Here is a 20,919-nt window from a genome sequence, read left to right as displayed (position 1 = left end):
ATAATATGTACATATATACACATTGGTTAATCTAGGAGAGGAACAGCGACAGGGAGCCATCCATCATTTCATCTTTCTCGGACGAATGCGTATCGAGCTTCGGGCGACAAGGATGCAGATACATCTAAATCTATCTCTCTGGAACAAGTTTGCCGTGTAAACTTAAGCGCGGCGAGCGTTTCGGTTTACTACATATTTCAGTGGCGGTCGCGCCGCGTTTCCTTTATATAATCTATGGTCTAGTTTGAAATAAGCCGGTAAAGTTGCCAAATTGTGAGAATAGAAGAGGGTCGCGAAAGTAAAGAAAAGAAAAGTTCTGTATATACGTACAATTCCAATTGCTTTCTTACACGGAATGAAAAGAAATGGAAGAAATGGCCTTATGGAACATCGTACACACAGATTTTGATGCAGAAGATGAAACTATTAATTTTGGATCACGAATTGTCGTGGAAAATAAAGGGTTACTATACGAAAGTTCAACTATCGCTTGGTTCCAACCGGATAAAAAGGTTTTTACTCATATTAACTATTTAGATATTTGTTATACAAACACGTTATTGAAGACTAATGTATATTTTATTATACATAAAGTCTTTGTTATATAGAGTATGATTTACATAGTTTCTACGTTTGAATAATGTTAACTCCAGATGATAGATAAAAATTTCTTTACAGGTTGACACAAATCCATTTGTATCGGCATGTGTGCAATACGGATGCCTGTGTGTAGTCATTGGCAAATCCATTACGTTGTTTGAAGATGAAACTTGTACCAATATTATAATGAATGTTAGTTTTGAGCTTTCGATTACAAGTCACTGCGTTTCCCAAGATAAGTTGTTCCTATTTGTTGGATTGGTAAATGGAATTTTACATTGCTTTCACATACCTAGTGAAGGAAAACCTGTTTTTTCAATGTAAGATATTTTAAGCATTTTTCTTTGATGTAATATAAAACGTTTTTTCAATCATGTATCGTATTTACAGAAACATTCCATTGAATGGCGGTGGGAATGCTGAAGCATTGAAATTTATACATCAGGAAATAAATGGAAACATATCGAATATATACTTAGTATCTGCATCAGGGCACGTATATAGGTAATGTACAATAGCGTATATTTCATTGTCTTTAAATTTATGTCATTGGTTATATGCATGCACTCACAAAACTGGGACCTATAAAAAAGTATATATATAGTATTATACTATGCAGGAGGCATATACGTTTATTCCCAGTACTGTTTTATGTTAGTTTCCTAGCAATGACTACTATCAGAATGTCAATTAACAGCTATCTTCCGCGATAGTTGTATTCTAGACATGTTATTTCAATACAATTTATCATTTTCTTCAATTTTGGTGTTAGTAGTGGAACGTACCTGTACATTATATCACAGTGTTTATATGACCGATTCAAAGTCAATGGGACATTAAGCCAAAAAGTTTGGCCATTGAACGGATTAAGAGAAGGGTAGAAAATTATATTCCTTAATGTATCGATTATCCATTAAAATAAAATATTACGTGATATATTAAAACGTATTATTGCACATATGTAAGAAAGAGACCTAAATCTTGCAGGCACGTATTGAAAGAAAAAATATTGTGAATTACAATAATTTTGTTATCAAATTTTGTTATAACATTAAATTTCTTTACAAGGTATTCTAGATCTTGAAAGATCTTTTCGGTGTAAAGTGAAAAAATTATTCTAATGTATTGCAATAAATTTTCTAAGTATAGCTAGATTATTATTATGATTAATGTCAGAATGAGAACCATTTCGTCTCTAAAGATCAATAAATAATTACAGTACTTGTATTAATTAGTCTTTAAAGCAACTAATCTTATCAATAACTTTAGTAAGCAGTTAAAAAATTACATTGATTGAATATAATAATTTTCCTTTTTAATGCAGTTTATCTGACTTTCATGCACAAGAGATTCATACTGCTTTTATCAATGAAAACTGCGATGCGGCACGGCAAATGGTAAAAGACATTCAGTGTTCTGAACTACTGAATGAAGGCAGAGACGAAGAGGTGAAAATATCTTGTTATGTATCTGTATATTCGAAGTTGTTTTAAGTAAGTTTAACTTGTACATACACTTGCCCGGTTACTCAAGTTTTGTGCAGAATGGGGCAAATTAATAAACAATTGTGCAAAAATGAATTTATTAACAGATTTTATGATATACAAAATAATTTTCTCAGTTGAAGAAAATTTAACATGTTTAGTAAAGCATAATCAATGTCAATGATGTAACATTTTAATTACAATTTTTAATGTTTTCCGTGTAGGTCATTTCCGTTGCAGTAGGAACGTTGCATGGACAGGTTTCTTTTATAATCGGTGGAAAATGCATGACAATGTGGTCCAGTAAGAGATATGTTACATTGAACTCGTTCCTTTGCAACTACGTTAAAATACAATTTTTTGAAAGTTATAGGTAAATATACAATTTTTTCGTAATTGATATAACATTAATTCTGAATGGTTCTTAATATATACAGTGACTTAAGGTGATATGATAGACGGCAAGAAATTGAATCAGTGTCGATAAAATAAAATTCATCTATACCCTTTTTGGTCGTGATGCCATTTTGAGTACTCAAGTAGTAATATAAGCTGGCGCGTTACGTTACTGACATTTCTATTTATGTTGAAGTTTTCTCACAGTCTACGTTGAGAATTATACGAAATGAACCATTCCATATGCCATTTCGGTAAAGTAATGATAAAGAAATCAATGTAAAACTGTCGAAATCTCGTGACTTCATGACTTTTTATACTCTAATGGACCAACTGGCGCCATCTATGATGTTTAGCTGCAACTAAATTTTTGCTCTAAAATTACGTGTTACCGACGGGATAAGCAATCTCTTGCAATTGTTGAAGAAAGTATTTTCCGTATTCTTCCATCCGATTCTGTAATATTCCATTTCTATGGTATTCTAACTTGTTCGAGTTAGGTCCTGAAACTCTTTATTTTCGATTCTAAGCCTTCAAAAAATGTAAAACAGCGAAAATGTACGAAGACGACGCCATGTTAGTTCCAGTTTGTAATAATTACAAACATTTTGTATAAAAAAATGAAATGTCTCCGATCGAATCGAATTACAAAAGATTATACTATTGTATAACATTTTATTTATTTATTTTATAAACATATTATAAATTTAGTACATAAGTGTATTGATTTTCGTACACAAGTTCACAAAATGATTATCCCTTTCTATAGCTCTACATCTGTGGAATATTAGAATACCTTGTATACATATTCGCTACAATTACTATTATCGATAAACCGCATCCCTATATAACATTTACTTATTTTTGTTTAATCGATACATTGTAATATTACTTGTTTGCAGTTCACTGATATGTTTACATGCAGATGGTTCCCTTCATGTTGTGTGTCCCATAACATTGCTCGTAAAAAGAATATTTAAGGGGGGGCCTGTATACGATTTCATTACAATTCAAGATAAAACTATCGACTCTTTCCAACTTCTTATTTTGACAGTTTCTGAAGATTTAGCCATGTCAAAATTATGCTTATATTCTTTCCCAGGTAATGAAAATTAATTTTAAATGCTTCAACGATTCTTACAGCAAATATTGTTTAACTTACGAACGTGTCTTCTTCTTTTTTTAAGATTTTGAAAGCAAGTTTGAGGTTCCAGTTTCTCGGAAAACCTATTTAGTGAACTTGATCGGGTGTTCTACAGACGACATAATATTCCTAGAAGGTACATGTAACGATGCCCAACAAGTTGAAACAATCAGGATTAAAACAATAGGTGCTAGTTTGCCCGAGGACCGATTAGGTAGATTAATAAGAAGAGGAAAATACGATGAAGCCGAAGTGTTTGCAAAGAAGTTTAATTTGAATATGGATGTAATTTACCGCTTAAAGGCAACATCTCTTTTGAATCAATTAAATCCTTGGTCAACCAATAACGAGTCACATAAATTGGACATCATTATTAGCACACTGGACAAAATCGTAGACGTTACGTTCATTTTTGAATGTTGTAATAATGTACTATGCTCCGACTACGAACAAACCAGAAAATTACTGTTATATGCACGGGACAGATTAACGCATCATCTACAGGTAAAATAATTTTAATAATTATACATTAGCACATTTTCAACGACGGTCACCGGTGACCAACTGTAAATATTTTTAAGTACGTATAATACGCGATGACACATTTGTAAGAGTATAATTTTTGTCATGGTATTGAGAAAGCATTGTAAACGATGTGCGTTGGTAGACAATGTGATATTTTTATTTATGAAAATTTGAAAAATGATTACGTAGGCATGTTCGTATACAATGAACCCTATTTATTGGACTTTTGGTTGAAAGCTATGTGAAGAATTAATAAGCGAATGGATTTCGTACGTAAAATGAATATATATATATATTTCGTACTCGGTACAAGAAACCTTTTTGTAACAGACCGTGGTTGCTAGTAAATAGGCAGTAGAACGTCTTTAACAAAATAGTAATGCAACTCTTATTTGATGTGTGTCATAAAATACTTTGGTTTCAGATATCCGAAAGCGAGGAATGTTCAAACTATTTGTTTAGGATAAGCGAAACTTTGCGGACACTTGAAACCTTCAGAATAATTCAGAGTATAAAAACAAATGCTCCACCCCATGATGAAGAAGAACTCGAAGCATGGATAACATTTTCAAAGGCTAATTTATTCAATGAATGTATTAAATATTTAACCGTCGTAAGTACTTTAGATTTGAAGCCAAAAATGATCAACTTCTTGCTTAATTTAATTTTTTAACTATTGAACAGGCTGTGCTTGCGTATTTTTTTAAAACCACGTAAATGTACAGGGCCATTTGGAAATTGCAGCATTAATTTGGATGCGTCATTTTTCCACGATAATGACTGGATTGACAGTGAACAGTATAGAAAGTATTTTAAAAGCCATACCAAACACCGTTTCTCCGGTACATCTACAGACCTGGCTCCACCATTTTATACCATCAGCATTGTCAATGTTCCCACAGGCACTATCGGAAATTATTCTTTGGGCGTACAAAAAAATAAAGCTTTTCGAAAAATCTCATTGTACTTCATGGCCTCAGATTGGACTTCAGTTCACAAATGATGTGTTACGTTTGCTTACATTCGAAGAGTCCCGTTCGTTTATTCACTGGCAACAAGAGTACACGAAAAAGAATTCGCCCTTTCAGCGTTTGACGTCTTTAATTCAGTCTTTAGACGATATACAATACCTTAAAACAAATTACAGGTATTTAACAACAAATTAAGAAGGTTAGTAGATTATGAAATACGTTTTAATTAAAGTGCATTTAAAGGAAAATGCAAAGGTATAGGAAGTATTTGATTACGGGTCTATTTTATTTCATGTTTTAAGGAGAATTGAAATTGAAAAATGTTTCAAAATGTTTGGAAACGGACTTATGGCGGCTGGAGATTTCTATTTTTTAATTTTTTTCACGGTTTATACGATTCCAGGAGAATGGTACGTCCGAAGTAGAAAGTTAAGATGGTTTTATATACTGTACAAGATTATTTAAAAACTCATGGCACGGATTTTCGGTGAAAAGGAAATTCAGATTCGCAGATGGGCACAGCTGTTGTTATAAATACTGACGTCAGCAACGTAGATATTTAAAGGACACTTTTTCACCAACATTGACCAAATTTCTCGATGTATTTCAATTCACCTTGGCTCACAAACTCACAGTGATTGAAACGCATTTCACGACCTATTAACCCTCTCAATATGGTGCACTTTACGTATTGACTTAACGCAAATGTAATTATTAAATTGTCCGAGCAGGATAACGATATCATTAGATATGTGTTTGAGGGAGCCATTGGATGTAGTTCACTTTTTGCTGGACAAAGTGCACACTGAACAAATATCACATCTTGCCGATACATTCCTAAAGCAATACATGCTCAATCATTCGTTACAGAATGATTACGTATTTTGTTCATATGTACAGGTGAGTGAGTTTAATTGACACTATGATAAATGTTCCGATTAGGAGACCCACCTCCGATAACCTTGACATATGTCACCCTCCTGAGTGACGTTCAGAAGGTTTTAGCCGTCGCTGGTTGTTTGTTCTCGTTATTGAATATACATCCAAAGACTCGTGTATTGCTAGAAGTAGCTGGTAGCCGGCCGCCTAAAGGCGAAGGGCGATCTTGACAATATATGTCGGAGAAGACGAATGGCGTGACGGATTTTCGTAACAGATGGCATAGAAAAAATGCGTCATGTCTTTTCCGATACCCCAATATATGTCAAGGTCAGGGTCATCGGAGGTGGATCCTCTAAATTTATATTTACCGACACTATTACTTGTAGAAAAATATGAACATCGCTGAGCCGAGTATTAGTTATTTTAGCTATTTTATCGTTCATGTTCAAAGTGTGTCAATGAGTAAAGTACAAAAAGCAACGAAAAAGTTATTAGCTTCTTTTTTTCCTTAGAATTGAATTTCTTTCTCGTAAAAAAATCCGTGCCATTGGTTCGGCAATTTTTTCTTCTTCCTAAAATCACATTAGCTTTCTACTTCGGACTAATCGTTCTCCTGGAATCGCGTAAACCGTTAGAAAAAATCACAAATTTCCAGTCTTCGCATATCCATCATTTTTACACATTGTAAAGCTGTTTTGTCTTACGTTTTATCTCTCAGTTTTGTTCGCTCCTTTCGTCTTATTGCTATTTTATGCCTGCCATTGCCTTTACAGAGAGTGTTAAGCAATACGAGAAATTGGTGGTTTTGGGAAGAGGCGCCGTGGGAAAAAAGAGTAGCAGTAATGATTCCTTTAATCCAGAATATTCAGGTACAGAGTCTAGCGTGACTTTTGCATCATAATATTTTATTCACTTAACTTAAAATACCGAGAGATGAGTAATATAACCGTTCAATAGCCAGACAAGTTGACAACGTTAATCTGCCGTCTTTGTTTTATTCTTCACATTTATCGTGCGTGATATTTTTTGCGTTTGCAATTCTATTTCCTTTTCTTTCTAAGATTAAACAAAAAGTATTATAAAGAATATTTTCAATTGCTTTATTTCACAATTTCAAGCAAGGATATAAATAAAACTCCGTTAGGATATTTCTTTTGCAGCAAAGCTAAATAAATTCATAAAAAATTTGTCTTAAAAATAATCCATCGACGTCGATTAAATTTCTCGACGGGTTTCTCTTCACTTTCGGTGAATCATTTTAGCCAAGTGACTGTCAAATCCCTTTCCTGGACACATTTCACATTCTTCTCCTGTTTCTTTTCCTTTTACTTATTTACGCGAATGAATTAACATTGCTTTGCAGAGTCAGTTGCAACAAACATTAAGTGCATTGCAAAAAGCACCAGTTCCGTGGAGTTCCACGATGTCCTCTTTAGCTGAAAGAAGTTATTCCTTTGATCATGAATTGGTAATACAAATAAGAGCCGAATCTACTTACGTTTCTACGAAGCTGATTCTGAAGAAATATGGTTATGAGCGCATCGGTTTAAACTTGAAAGAAGTTAGTATAACAATTTACACCTACTACATGGTAATATCTATTGCTTTTCCACGTCATTCCTGTTCGTTTTTATAACAAAATTTTTGCACGCCTAGACGTGAATAATTATTATACAAAAAACCTACCACTGTGATGTGCGATTCATTATTAGTGATTTTAATTTTATTAATTACAGTGGAAAACTACAACTACCGAATAACTACTGAAAAATTGTATATATCTATAACTGTGGAAGTTATCACCGCGTTTATTGCCTATCTGTTTTTCTTTTTTACAGAGATTGATTAACTATATTATTAAACAAAACCGCGCAGAAGTGATCAGTGATATTCGCGAAATTACAAGGACTGATCGTATTCTGAGGATGCAAGCATTATCGTCACATGTTAGTCATATTCTAAATATAGGGTAAGTTGAAAATACTACAATTGAGTTGATTATTTATTCAAAACTTGTGCACATGCGCCCTCGTTACTTATTTAGTATCGCTGCCCATGGCTGGGGGTGCCTCGAATTCATCGAAGCCTTCCCCGTATCGAACAAATGGGTATCAGCTATCCAGTCGGCATATATTAGGTTGAGGAATATTGTCCCGTCGTACTACTTACGTTACTTTACGTTAAAAACTCTCGCCCTCTTTGCCCCCCCCCCCCCCCCGTCACTCTCTCTCTCTTTTCCTTTGTATCATTTAAATTTCATTTTTCAGCGATGTGACCGCAGCAGTAAATCTAATAAATAGCTTTGAGGATGAAGCAGCCGTGTATTGCTGCACCCAGATCATATATAATTTATTGTCCCGACTGTCCTTTAAGGTACAAGTATCTTCCACAGTTTATATCGCCGTCACTCGTGGAAGTCGTCATATCGATTTACATTGTTATCATTTTCTGCAGAATTTTGACGCATCTGTTATTCATTACATGGAGGCACTAGGTTCAATTCAAACAAAGTTAGCTACGATTCCGTCGCCAACAAATTTCCATGACGAAATTATAGTGACCGATATAAAGACAATTTATTGCTTGCGGGAGAGGTTTTCCATAACCACTACTCCGGAGAAATATTATACAGAAGGAAAAGAAAAAATACTATCGACTTGGGTACGACGAACATGTAATTTTGGTAAGACTGTTTATCTTTTACAAAGCTGTTTACGACGGTTCAGCCGCGACCATTTGATGCGTATTTTTTTTTTACGATAGTCTACAACTTTTTTTTATTGGCCTTGAACTTATGGGTTCTTCCTCCATACTGGGCATCTTCTGCTAAAATATCGGCATCTTTTTTCTTTTCATTATTTCACTATCTCTGCTGAGTATTGAGCCTGAGTTATGAGCTTTAGAATTTACGATGCCCCCAGCATTAGTATTGTCTAGGAGAATTAAGCATAAAAGGGTGATTCTCTCCGATTTTCGTATAACTTTGATATATCGCAGGGAGCGTCGTCCCGAGTATTTTCATATACGTATATTTAAGGGTCGGACTTGAACATATATTTTCGGAGTTACAATCAAGAAAAGAAAGCAAAAGATGCTCCATACTAGGTCGGCATTACAGAGCGTGTCACAAATGTAAAAGAATGCGTCGTCTGGAGAGAATCAGATTCGCATGATCTAAATGAAAAAAAAGCGTATTTTTTTTTTACTTTCAGTCGGCCGTGACTCCGAAATGTCCGATTTCTGTAAGACGCTAGACAGGCTGGCAGATGTCCTAAGAATATCAAGATTTCTTGCTGCTAGCATGTTTTTCGAAGAATACAGAAGTCCTGAGATTCTGCAATGTGTCAGCTTGTAAGTAACTTATGATGATGAGTTTATGCCAATTAAATAGAAAAGGCTTATTGTTTTGAATTATAGTAGCGATAGTGACATCGAATAAAACTTACATACTTCTGTTTTCTGAAATGTCTTACTTATTTTTTCTTTTTTTTTTTTTGTTAAGTTATGTGAAATAAATATGTACACATGTATTTCTAAAACTTTTACTAGCTTTTATTTCCAATATTTTTCCTTTTATACCGATGGATTCAATTTACACGATTTTTATTCGCGTAAATGAAATCCACGTGGAACGCATTGTCGGTTGATTGGTCTAGTCCATGATAAATAAACAATTTTTTCTATAAAAACTGAAATTTCATGAGTTTCAGGACCTACTTTAGGGCCTCCATATTCACGTGGTAAAATTCGAATGGAATCGGTACCCCCAATTCGGAGAATACTTTGACGAACCATTGGACTTTTCAATATACATACAGGCTGACCCTTTAATATCACCTTAATATAACTATTCTTTTTTAGCCCCTTGATTGGAAGTCACATTGTCTCACGAAATGACTGCCTCTATTTGAATCAATTATGTGCTATGGCCTTTTTTTCTCATCATTGTGTGGAAAGTCCTGATAATCCCGATGCATATCGCGATTTATCCAGGATACTGAGGCTTTTGTTTACTTCTGCGATAATCAGTTGTCCCGATGGTAAGTGCAATTGTTAAAGCGATACGAAATACTCACCGATCTATATACTAACTGAATAGCTGATACCTACGTATTTCTTGTACATGGAAAAGACTTGTACGAATTGAAGGCACCCCAGCGTCACTAGACACTTTAAGTTATATAAGGCAGAAGAGACATAATTTATGCGTAGAATGGTGTATATCGTGTATATCGTGTATATCGTAGGAAAGCTTCCACTAAAACAATACGGTTGTCACTTTGCCCGTAAATGTTTTGATATTTCTTGTGTGTTCATATTTCTCGTAACTATTTGAGTAGAAATGAGAATTATTTTCTTCCAGTAAATTAATTTGATACCTCTTATACTATCTGCAGTTAAAAGACACGTTGTTTTCCCGCATGCCTCAAACCAGTCGATTCAAATAAGCCACTTTTTTAAGGGTATCCCACCGAACTCACCGAAATTTCACAACACAAATTTTGACCATCCAAGGAATGGCCTGATACTCTCAAAATTTAAATAGGTAAAAACAGTTGTTTCATACTTAACCTAGATCAGAACTGAAATGGCGTCGTGCATATTTCGCCCATATTTCGATTATTCTACGATTTTTGAATGCTCCGATATAAGAACTGAAAGTGTCAGGACAGTCTCACAGCAATTCAGAACACATCAGTAATAAAAGAAAAAAAACGCATTTGATATGATAATTGAATTAATGTTTACTTTAAGAGTTAATCTTCCGTTGATTATGTTTCAGGATTTTTAAACGAAATTTCATCCCTGGCATCCTGGATAAATGTCTATACGGAGATATTTTTCGCCAGGGAATGTAGCGAATGGGAATGGGATGGAACGTTACCCTCTTTGGGAATGAATAAGATATTTTGTAACACATATTCTGACGCAGGAATTCCAAATAACGATGCATTGCGTCATTACTTCAAAAGCTCCTTGTTATTTTTCATATTTCATGCCGGTATGAATAACAAATATGAAGTTTAGCTACTTTAGTATTTTAGGGGCTACGCTTTGTCAACGTCCGATTCGCGTTTTGATTTTACCATTTTTTTCGTAGTCGTCTTGGAAATGAAGCGAAAACGATCAAATCCCTGCAGTTTTCTCTTATTTCATTAGTCTCCTACGCGTTCCGGAAATGTTGACTTCAGAAATGTTAAATTCAGGACTTTCTGTATATGACGAGAATGCCTGGCAATGCTAGCATACTAATAAAATGAAGAACAATTTAAAATAAATTATTTTTTAACAGGTAATCAAGCACTAGTTGGTCGAATGGCTATGACTCAGGTCTGTATGTTTGGTATAAATATATCTGAAACCGTATTGTCCGGTATGGTGGTTATTTCTATTTTATTTCTTTCAGGATAACATAGATCGCTTCCGTGACGAGCAATTCAAGATTGCACGGAAACTTCAAACCGAACAATGTGACAATGCCGTATTAAATATTATCAAAAGCTTATATTTCAATATTTGCCATTCATCGGCATTGTCAGATACGCTCGTTGAAATGGAATCTAACCTCGAGCGTTCCATTATAACGTTACTTCGGAAAATAATTTGTGCTCGATCATTTGACATAAAATTAGGTACGGCTTGTCTTTTTATGTTGCCCGAGCAAGATGCCACAAAATGGCTGTTAGATGCGAACAAAGTGTAAGTAAAATAAATGTAATCTATTTAATCTATTTAAGGTGATCCGAAAGGGTCAGCCTATACACATATATTGAGAGGTCAAATCGTTCGTAAAAGTATTCTCAGAAATGGATGTACCGATTCGTTTCAAATGTAATGCAACCGAACATTTTCTTATTACCGCATATCCTTCTTTGACGTAAAATTTCTCATGGCACGGTAGCATACGTACATTTCCATGCTTTGAAAGGGACTCATTTCGAAAAGTGCAACGCTTTTTTTTACATCAATCGGTGTATACGTTCATCTTTGTGTTTTGGTATTAATGCCTTCACTTTTTAGGTTCCGAAACGATTGCGGGCGACATCGCAATGTATCGGTATTGGGATATGTATACTTCCGTTTAATTAATAACAAGATACAGGAAGGGTTATTCCATCATTATAGCGTGTTACACATTTGGGCCAAAAGACTTTCCGATTGTGATGAAATTTCATACAAAGGTAACCGTTACTTCATATAATGTCCTTAAAGTGAAATGAAACCTCTCGAGAAATTTAACCGTCGGCAAAAAAAGGAATTCTTATCACTATCTTCGTTACCAACGTCTACATTTGTATTCACAACTGTGTCGTACTAAATTGAGAATCGTCACAATATGAAACCATGAAACCGACCCTTTGCAACCCCTTCTTCAAAGGCCTATTTCAGCCGTTAGAAGTGTTTTTCCGCGGATTAAAAAAAAAACACGTGTCGTTTAGTTATTTGGTGTACTGTAACATATTTCAAAAGGAATGAAGTCGGAGGGAGACACCTGACGGAGGGGGAACCTTTCCTTATTAGAAATAGTAATGATCTCGGAATGGTAAAGATCTTTCGTTGCGTTATGTTGCACCATGTCGACCCTTATTACCTGTACGGGGCAATGTGTATTTATAGGTAATCATTTTTAAAACTAACATGACTGCATGTAGAGAAATATATAAGGCGCTATGTACCTGTTAGAAAAAGCCGAACTTCACGAAACTTTGTGATAAAGAAGCTCGAACGCTGCAATGAAATTTTATAAATTCCCCTCGGGAATATTTTTCCATTGACCTCGGTTTACCATGGATTCCGCCACCGCCCCGACAGCACCCACAATGGACTCTTGATTCTTCTACCGACTGACAGAGAGAACCATAGACTCGACACTTTTATTCTATCGTGAAAAATGAGCATGGGCCTTGTTACCCTAAGTTACCTTATTATAAGTCCATGGCATCGATTCAATTTATCAGGGTTTTTTTTTTTTATATCACTTCATCTACATTTCTTTCCCAAAAAGATTAACACATGATGTACCACGTATAGTTTGTAATGTTTCATTACAGAGGTCATCAACAGCAGTACACAAAACAAACAGAACATTTTAGAGCGGGTAATGAACTCGAAGAGAGAAGGAATCATTCAATTACTTCAGCAGTTCTGTATGGATTTTCAGTTTGATTTAAATGAATGTCTTGTCCTCTACTTGCACGTTTTATTGACAAAATGGAGTCCTACTTTTAAATTAGAAAATACGGCAGATGGAAAAGGTAAGGTATGACGATATAGTACGTTGTATTCCTAAGGTGATATGAAACGCGCCAAAAGACTGAATTGTCGAGAAAAGCCAATTCGTCTAACTGATTTGCCATCTGCTGATCTTGCATCGTTGTCGACATTTATATTCATTTTGACCGCTACATCGTATCAAGTTATGCCAAAGAATGTGAATGATTTCATTTTCAATTCTAAGCGTTCGAAAAACGTAAAACATCAAGAACGTGCACGTACCACGCTATGCTGGTTCCAGTCCAGGATAAATAAATAAATGTTTTATAATAAGTGACATTTCATGGGTATCAGGACCTACCTTAGGGCCCCACACTCACGTGGTAAAATTTGAAACTAATTCGGAAAATACTTTCACGAACGATTTGACGTATAGGCTGACTCTTTCATATCACCTTAATGACTAAAAGTTTACGTTGCAATCGACGCATCAATGTATCCGTATGTATCATACTTTCGAATTATAGCTGTCTACAAACCTCTTCATTTACTTACTTTTACCTTTCATTTAAATCCTTTCAGAACTAAGAATTGACCAGACCGAAGTGGAAGAACTACGGGAGAAATGTAAACGCACAGCTGCCCGCATCGAGAATACTACCGTAATGAAACGCCACCTGGCGATGCTTTCATCTCAAGTAAATTTTCATTCACTATTCATCATTTTAAGGTAGAAACTCGGTAGAGCTTCAAATGCAGTGCATAGGGCAATCCGAGATATCCATAGTTAAAAAATTTTATTTCGAGAGTATCAAAACAATAGGCATACACAATGAGCGAATCTCGGATTCTCGCCAAATGAACTTTTGTTGTGAAATTTAATTTCTAATTTATTATGTAGTTCTATTTAATTTATATATTTCTAGTTGGTTGAGTGAAATCCATTTTCACGTGGTCAATTTTCAGACAATTCGGTACTCCCAATTTTGAGAAAAGTTTCATAAACGAGACCCAGAGCTGGGTAACCATTGTAATTGAATTAGTTACAAAATTGGCATTTAAAATGTAAAATGTCACCTTCTATTTTATATCTTATATAAAAACAGGAATCTATATTGAATTTTCTATTATAAATAGATTTGGAATCTATTTCCATTTAATATTACGTACATCTAGGGAGAATACATATATATTCGTGCATATCAACGTAGGGTGTATTCAAATGAATATATTAGAAAAGAACCAATCAGAAAATTGCTTCCTCTATCGACTCAATCAACTCTCAAAGTAGTCGAACTTTTGCAAATTCAGCCAATTTCAGATGCCACTTTTGTCATCTTAAATATGAAGTTTTTATATTTTCAGTTATTACATTTATGATCCACTAAATCTTTGGCCAAACGCGTTTAGAACATTTTTTTTTCTAAAAGTAACAATAATTTTAGGTCAATTTCTACCATTATGAAGTATTTGTCATTATATTCGACCTAATCGAAGAAGCAGATCAGAAAATGATAAATTATCTTCGTTTCCTTCAAAACTATACACGAGTTGGGTAAGTGAGAGGAGTAAAATACGATGCTTCTTTACATACAATAGAAAAATGTCCTAATGTCCCTAGTAGTAGAGGATATATTTTATGTACCGATCTATATACTAATTGGATAGCTCGTATCTATTTGTTCTATACGCATTTAATGTATTTACATGCGAGCTTGAAAATATTGCTTCTCATTCATGCTCCGATTTATAATTAAGTACGATCAATTGTCATTTAACCCTTTGTGGACGCGGGTCTGTGGAAAGTAGCCTAAAAGCCTTTATAAAGAAAAAGTCCCCTCCGCAAAGGGTTAATATTCTGTAAGACTAGTACATCCGCTACCAGACGATAATTTTTAATTGGCAAATTTAATCGAGGAGGCGCTCCGTACCCTAGATCAGAAATAATCCGAAGATCTTGGACCACTAAGGTGGGGATGATTTCGATACATGGCGTTGTATGTCCTTAAACTACTTTGTGCTCATATTTGTACTCCGCGTATGCGCAAACAGATGCATAACCCATGTTTTTGTTACATAAAGTATCGCCTGTACTATTATCATACCGTTGTAAATTGACCCCTAGGACTATTTACTATAAGCTGTGTTACTACATTGTTTTAGAAAACCCACACAAATGGAACTCGACGAATGGGCTCAACTTAACTCAGAAAATGGTTTATTGCCATCAATTTCAGAGTGGAGGTTCCCTTATCTACTGAAAATTGACCAGTGGAAACTGATAAGTAATTGCCATTATATTATTTCAGTAGGTATAGCGTGAATGTGAGATATGGAATCTGTGATCTATTTCAAGTGAATCTTTTCATGGTATGGTAGTATTTATAAGTTCACATGTTATGAAAAAGGCCCTATTCGGAAATTAAAAGACTTTTTTTGCAGATAATTATTATTTGTCTTCATCTTTGTGTTTTAGTATTAACCGTTTGAGTGAGTCCCAGGGATTATTGAAAAAACAGGATCGAAAAATGCCGAACAACGCAATGGCGCTGTTTTAATCGAGGGCCTCTAATCGAGGAGAGCCTTTAAGAGCACCGTCAGTTGTCTTGGCTTTTTTCACGTCAAATCTAAACAGCGCGATCGCGCTGCTTGGGACTCAAACGGTTAAGCTGAAGTGAAACGTGTAATAATCTGCTAACAGATTTTCTACTTTCAGCTCAAGAACTGAATCTAAAGACATACAGGAAGTGGTTAACAATTGGAGAAGTACTTGGTTTATCCACAGATGTTATTTGTTCACTGTCCATTAAAAACTCGACGGAGCATGCGTGGAATGATTCCGAAATAAAACGAAACGCTACCGAGTGGTCTTTACATACAAAAAATTGCACTTTGCTGAATGACATAAAGACATGTATACAACACATGACAGGACCAAAAGCGTTATATTATGCAATCGCTGCTTTGTACCACGTCGTAAATAACACTCCTCAAGGCAAGAAAAAGTATTCCATACAACGCTTACATGCAACGAAACATTTGAATTTCCATTTCTTTTCCTACCATGTAATGCTTTAGAAATAAACCCTTTTAACCCTTTGCGATCGGCAAATTTCTCTAATGGGAGTACCAGATAGTCGGAGCACATTTAGTGGGATGGCGGCGCCGACTTCTACGACACTGAAAACGCCGCCAAAAACGCCGCCAAAAACCCCCTGTGGCGGCACCAATCGCAAAGGGTTCAAACGGTAGAACGAATCATTTCGTTTAGAAGAAACTGCTCTATTTTTTATTTTATGAACCCAACAATACGATAACCGCACCCTAATAATTTCATGTTATATGATATTAATGTATCTCTCGAATATCATTCGTTATATATCATGTTATTCCAATGTTATGTAATTGTAACATAGTGCGTTATCTGGGATAATTCCACGTGAAGTCTTTGTCATTGACCACCCGTAATTGAATCGAGAAATTGCAGGTGCTGATCAAGTTGCCGCGATCCAAGAATGCTATGAACTTGCTAATAAGTGGGTTTCGCAAGGTCATACTTTGGACCAATTACAGGTGACCTCTCATTTACGATATTTTCAACGTTTGCTTTTTTTTTTACCGTCAGCTCTGTACGTGGCTTTATTTGTTTTAGAAAATAAAATATAAATACTTGAGTTATACCGCACAACACATCTTGCACCAAAATAATCTCGGTGAAGATCGCTACTTAAAATTGGTTGGCCATCCACCGAAAATGATACGAGAATTGTATTCGGATGAAAGCATTCCACTTCGAAGCCGGGAACCCGTACAACGAAGACCCGACATAAACACCGCAGCTCGCGAGCTTACAAAATTATTTTCTCTCAATTTTACTTCAATCAAGTACGAACTGTTGCAAGAATGGTTACGTCCCGATGCTTATGAAAATAATATGTACGATAGTATGACGGAAACTCTTCTGTTGCAACCTACAGCCGAGGATTGCTGTACCGCCATTGATGATAAATTATTAAGGTAAGCATCTACACTCGGAAAAGAAAATAGTAACGGTTATTATTTTCTTACCGTATGAAATAGTTAAATTAGAGGACTACGCAGAAAAATAGTAAAAGTCACAATATATATTGTAGTTCTGGTTATTACAAGTTATAGTCAAAGTAATTTATTATTGGGGTATACCACGATAATAATTTACTATTTCGTCGTCGTCGTTAGTTTTGTTTACTACAGTAAATGCAACCATGCGTGCACGGAGAAAAAAAAAAGAGGTCAGGAACACCACAATCGTCATAATCGTAACCATATTGCAAGGCAATGTACGGGACAACCTTAGAAGATCGCAGTAACCAGCGTAACGGAGTAAAAATAACATATTCACCATTTAGTCAATGTATCTACAAAGAACGAGTTGTTTTAACGTTGTGCACAGTTGTGAATGCCCATTTAGAAATTTACCGTCAACATAACAAATCGATTTTTGCGACTACGTATGTTGTACTTACGTTTCTGTCAGTATTCTCATATATTTCTACCTTGAGGTAGCATCATTGTAATTTAAACGTAAAGAATAGTAACGGGTTTTATATGCAAACGAACTGTCCGCTTCGTCTGCGAGAAACCTGATCCTGTCGAAATGAATGGTGCCGCATTTTCATGTGTATCGTGTTCATAAAAAAAAAAAGTCTTGCAATTTGTTTGATTTTTTGTCGAATAGTGCAACGGAACAAGAAAGACATTCAGAATGTGCATGCACAGCGATATATGATATTTATCTTTTTCCTCTTCTGCTGAAATATTGGTTATCTGGCGTACTATTTTACACGCCTTACATATCTACATATTTATATATCTTTCGCGTGTATGTAATTACGGTACAACATCCACTAAACTAAACTTTATTTATTTTTGCAGAGCGTGTTATATTCTTCAGGACACCAGAATAGAAGAAGAAACGGAACAGTTTGCGAAAGTTTTGATAAATATAGGATTTGCCGAAGATGAAGAGAACAATAATGGACCTGGAATGCGTTTCAGGGCTCTCCAAGTACTTGCGCTGATAACAAACTCCGATACTTTGGAACGCTTAACAAAACGCGACGTAACGGACGTTAGGTATGAGTTCAGTTTCTTTCTGCATATTTTAACATGTTAATATCGAAGGTGATATAAAAATGCTCTCTGTGATGTCAAATTATTTATAAAACTTTTCTCCAAAGTGGGTGCACCAAATCATTTGAAACTTTATCACGTAAACGTAGAGGCAGTTACGTCATTTTAAGCATTCGAGCATAAGCATGTTTATTAAAAAATTTGAATTCAAAAAGGAAAAACGCAATTTTGTTATGCATCATAGGAAGTTTTATCATGTCTATTGGATCTATTGAACGTTAAAAACCCATACATGAAGAATTAAGAATTAAAAAAAATCACCTTATTTTTTTCTCGCCAACATTAGCGAGGCCCCTTAAGGACATCACTGTAATATATTTGCAAAACATATATTTTATTAAATCGATGTTGTTTCTGTTATCGTTATTACCTACTTTTCCCGATAATAATTCAATACATATATTTTCCAGGGAACGGATGAAAATACTTCAATATTTAACCGAATTGGAAGCTTTGGGATTGGAGTACACGATAAACAGCTTCGAAAATTCTTCAAAAAGTGATCTCGTTCACGTGCTATTCAGAATGCATTCTCGTCTACCCCGAGCTCTGGTCCTTATCATGCAGCTATGTTTGGATTTCAAGATTTACGATTATGCCTTGTGGAATAAAACTCTATCGGAAATGGTGAATCTAATAATGGTACGTAGCGGAAACCAATTACGACCTGGCAAGCCCATTATTTGAAAATCATATAATTTGATTGAGTCCGTTACACTTTACGTTGAGAATTTAATGATAAAGAGATCGATGTAAAACTGTCGAAATCCCGTTTTATACCGTAATGGACCGACTAAATTTTTGGCTGAATCTTTCATATCACCTTAATGCTAAAAACGAGATCGGTGTCGTTTATGTGTCCCAAAGTTGAGGAAGGATATCCAGATACCTCCCTTCGTAATAGCGCAGCTTTAGGAACATTAATTATTTCTGAACTATTCTTTACTCTTCAGATAAAAGATTTAAAATACGTCCTACCGAAATTGGTGCCCTTTAGCAACATCGTAAACAGCCATGGATACGTATCTGGATGGCAGACCGTAATTGCGGAACCATTTCGAAGAACGGATGCTCGGCCAACCTCCGAACAAGTCGAACATTGTTTGCAGTCCATAACTCTTTTGCATGCGTGCCCTGTGGTTAGCAAATTACAATTTACGGAGATGGTTGAATGTTGCTTTCACAGCCGATTGGAACACCTTGCAGCCGCTTTGTTACCATTTCTTAATGAAAGAGACAAGGCCGAAGTCTCGAAGGTATCGTATCTAACGTATGGTTGGCTTCGTATACGTCGTAAAGATATAATCGTGCATCGGTGCATTTGTTTTCATTTGCAGAGAATACGCGACATGCCCGATGCATCGAGGGTCACGGACAATTTGAAAAGCTTGTCACTTCGGGGATTACTCGCGGCTTCATACGTGAGTAATCGAGCTCCCTTTCGCCGAAATCAAGTATACCCCTTGCGGCAGTCGTTCATTTCCAATGCATCCGGGAAAAAGCGCCGGCTTTGCCCGTGCGCGGGCAAACGACCCCCACGCGACATCGGCACCGATACGTACTTTCACGCGCCAGATTCGGCTACGATCGGTGTTTCTCATCGGCATCGTGGAATTGGTCAACTTTTTCAATTAATGATTGAACAAACGACGGTTCACGGGTTACCACGAATTTTGAGATACCCTGTACGTAGGTATTCATTGCTAATTAATAATTCATTTTTATAGTCTTTGCTTGTTCTAAACGAGGCCAGGGATGCGCCACTGTAACGATCCAATCTCTCAAGACCTCTAAGTATGTGAGGAAGGAAGCGTCGAGGATCTCGGGTCCGCGAAGAGGATAACAGGAGTTTCTCCCACCGTGCAGGACGTGTGGCTCGGAGCACCGGAAACGCAAGGCAAAAGGTGGAGAGTGCGCGCAAGAAAATTTAATAAGTACATCATCATTTAGTATACCTATATTGTATTCACGAATGAATGTATTTTCCATATTTTCTCATCCGGCTCTGTAATCTTCCATTTTTATAGTATTCTAAATTGTTCTAACCAGGTCCTGAAACTCTTCATTTTCGATTCTAAGCCTCCAAAAAGCGTAAAAGATGAAAATCGTGCACGGACCATGCCATGTTGGTTCCAGTCCATAAGTAAATTTTTTTATGAAAATATTGGATCTTAGGAGGTAGTTGATCCAATATTTAACTCCTTAAATATTGAAATAATCAAATGTCTCACGCACGCCGCAAAAGCATCAGAAAATATTGTCAACAAAGGAACAGGAGATATATTAAATATGGCTTAACTATTGCAATATTTAAGGTGACGCGAGAGTGATCAATCGTTTATGAAACTCTTCTCCGAAGAAACTCTCTCTCGTTTTTAAGAAATGACGATTTTGATCGACCCTGGCCGCCAGTCTAACGGAGAGAAATCTTGCATTCTTTATGGACACCCTACGCGAGATGGGGTACAACAAGGTCATGGAAATGATTCGGAAATGATTCGCAATGGATTCTCCCAAGTGCCCCCATGTG

At 35.7% G+C, this 20,919-nt stretch overlaps 1 protein-coding gene across 1 annotated transcript; it reads left to right on the top strand.

The window, feature by feature from the left end:
- Positions 1 to 286: 286 nt before the first annotated feature.
- Positions 287 to 20,528, top strand: LOC105698662 (kinetochore-associated protein 1). Its single transcript, XM_012423103.1, has 34 exons — positions 287 to 512; positions 679 to 920; positions 991 to 1,104; positions 1,925 to 2,048; positions 2,309 to 2,457; positions 3,383 to 3,582; positions 3,668 to 4,128; positions 4,574 to 4,762; positions 4,875 to 5,296; positions 5,852 to 6,020; positions 6,776 to 6,871; positions 7,366 to 7,563; positions 7,841 to 7,971; positions 8,270 to 8,375; positions 8,457 to 8,685; positions 9,215 to 9,353; positions 9,864 to 10,042; positions 10,786 to 11,004; positions 11,296 to 11,333; positions 11,410 to 11,702; positions 12,024 to 12,184; positions 13,055 to 13,258; positions 13,800 to 13,915; positions 14,663 to 14,772; positions 15,381 to 15,502; positions 15,934 to 16,212; positions 16,705 to 16,790; positions 16,870 to 17,234; positions 18,132 to 18,332; positions 18,800 to 19,031; positions 19,343 to 19,645; positions 19,727 to 19,810; positions 20,117 to 20,323; positions 20,439 to 20,528. Exons 1-33 carry the CDS (start codon positions 366 to 368, stop codon positions 20,156 to 20,158), a joined length of 6,150 nt encoding a protein of 2,049 aa, XP_012278526.1. The 5' UTR covers positions 287 to 365; the 3' UTR covers positions 20,159 to 20,323; positions 20,439 to 20,528.
- Positions 20,529 to 20,919: the final 391 nt, after the last annotated feature.

This window comes from Orussus abietinus, unplaced genomic scaffold (assembly GCF_000612105.2).
Source record: "Orussus abietinus isolate OABI.00-Male unplaced genomic scaffold, Oabi_2.0 scaffold31, whole genome shotgun sequence".
NCBI lineage: Eukaryota > Metazoa > Arthropoda > Insecta > Hymenoptera > Orussidae > Orussus > Orussus abietinus.
Note: the sequence above shows the minus strand (reverse complement) of the source record. Positions and strands in the feature narration are given on the sequence as shown.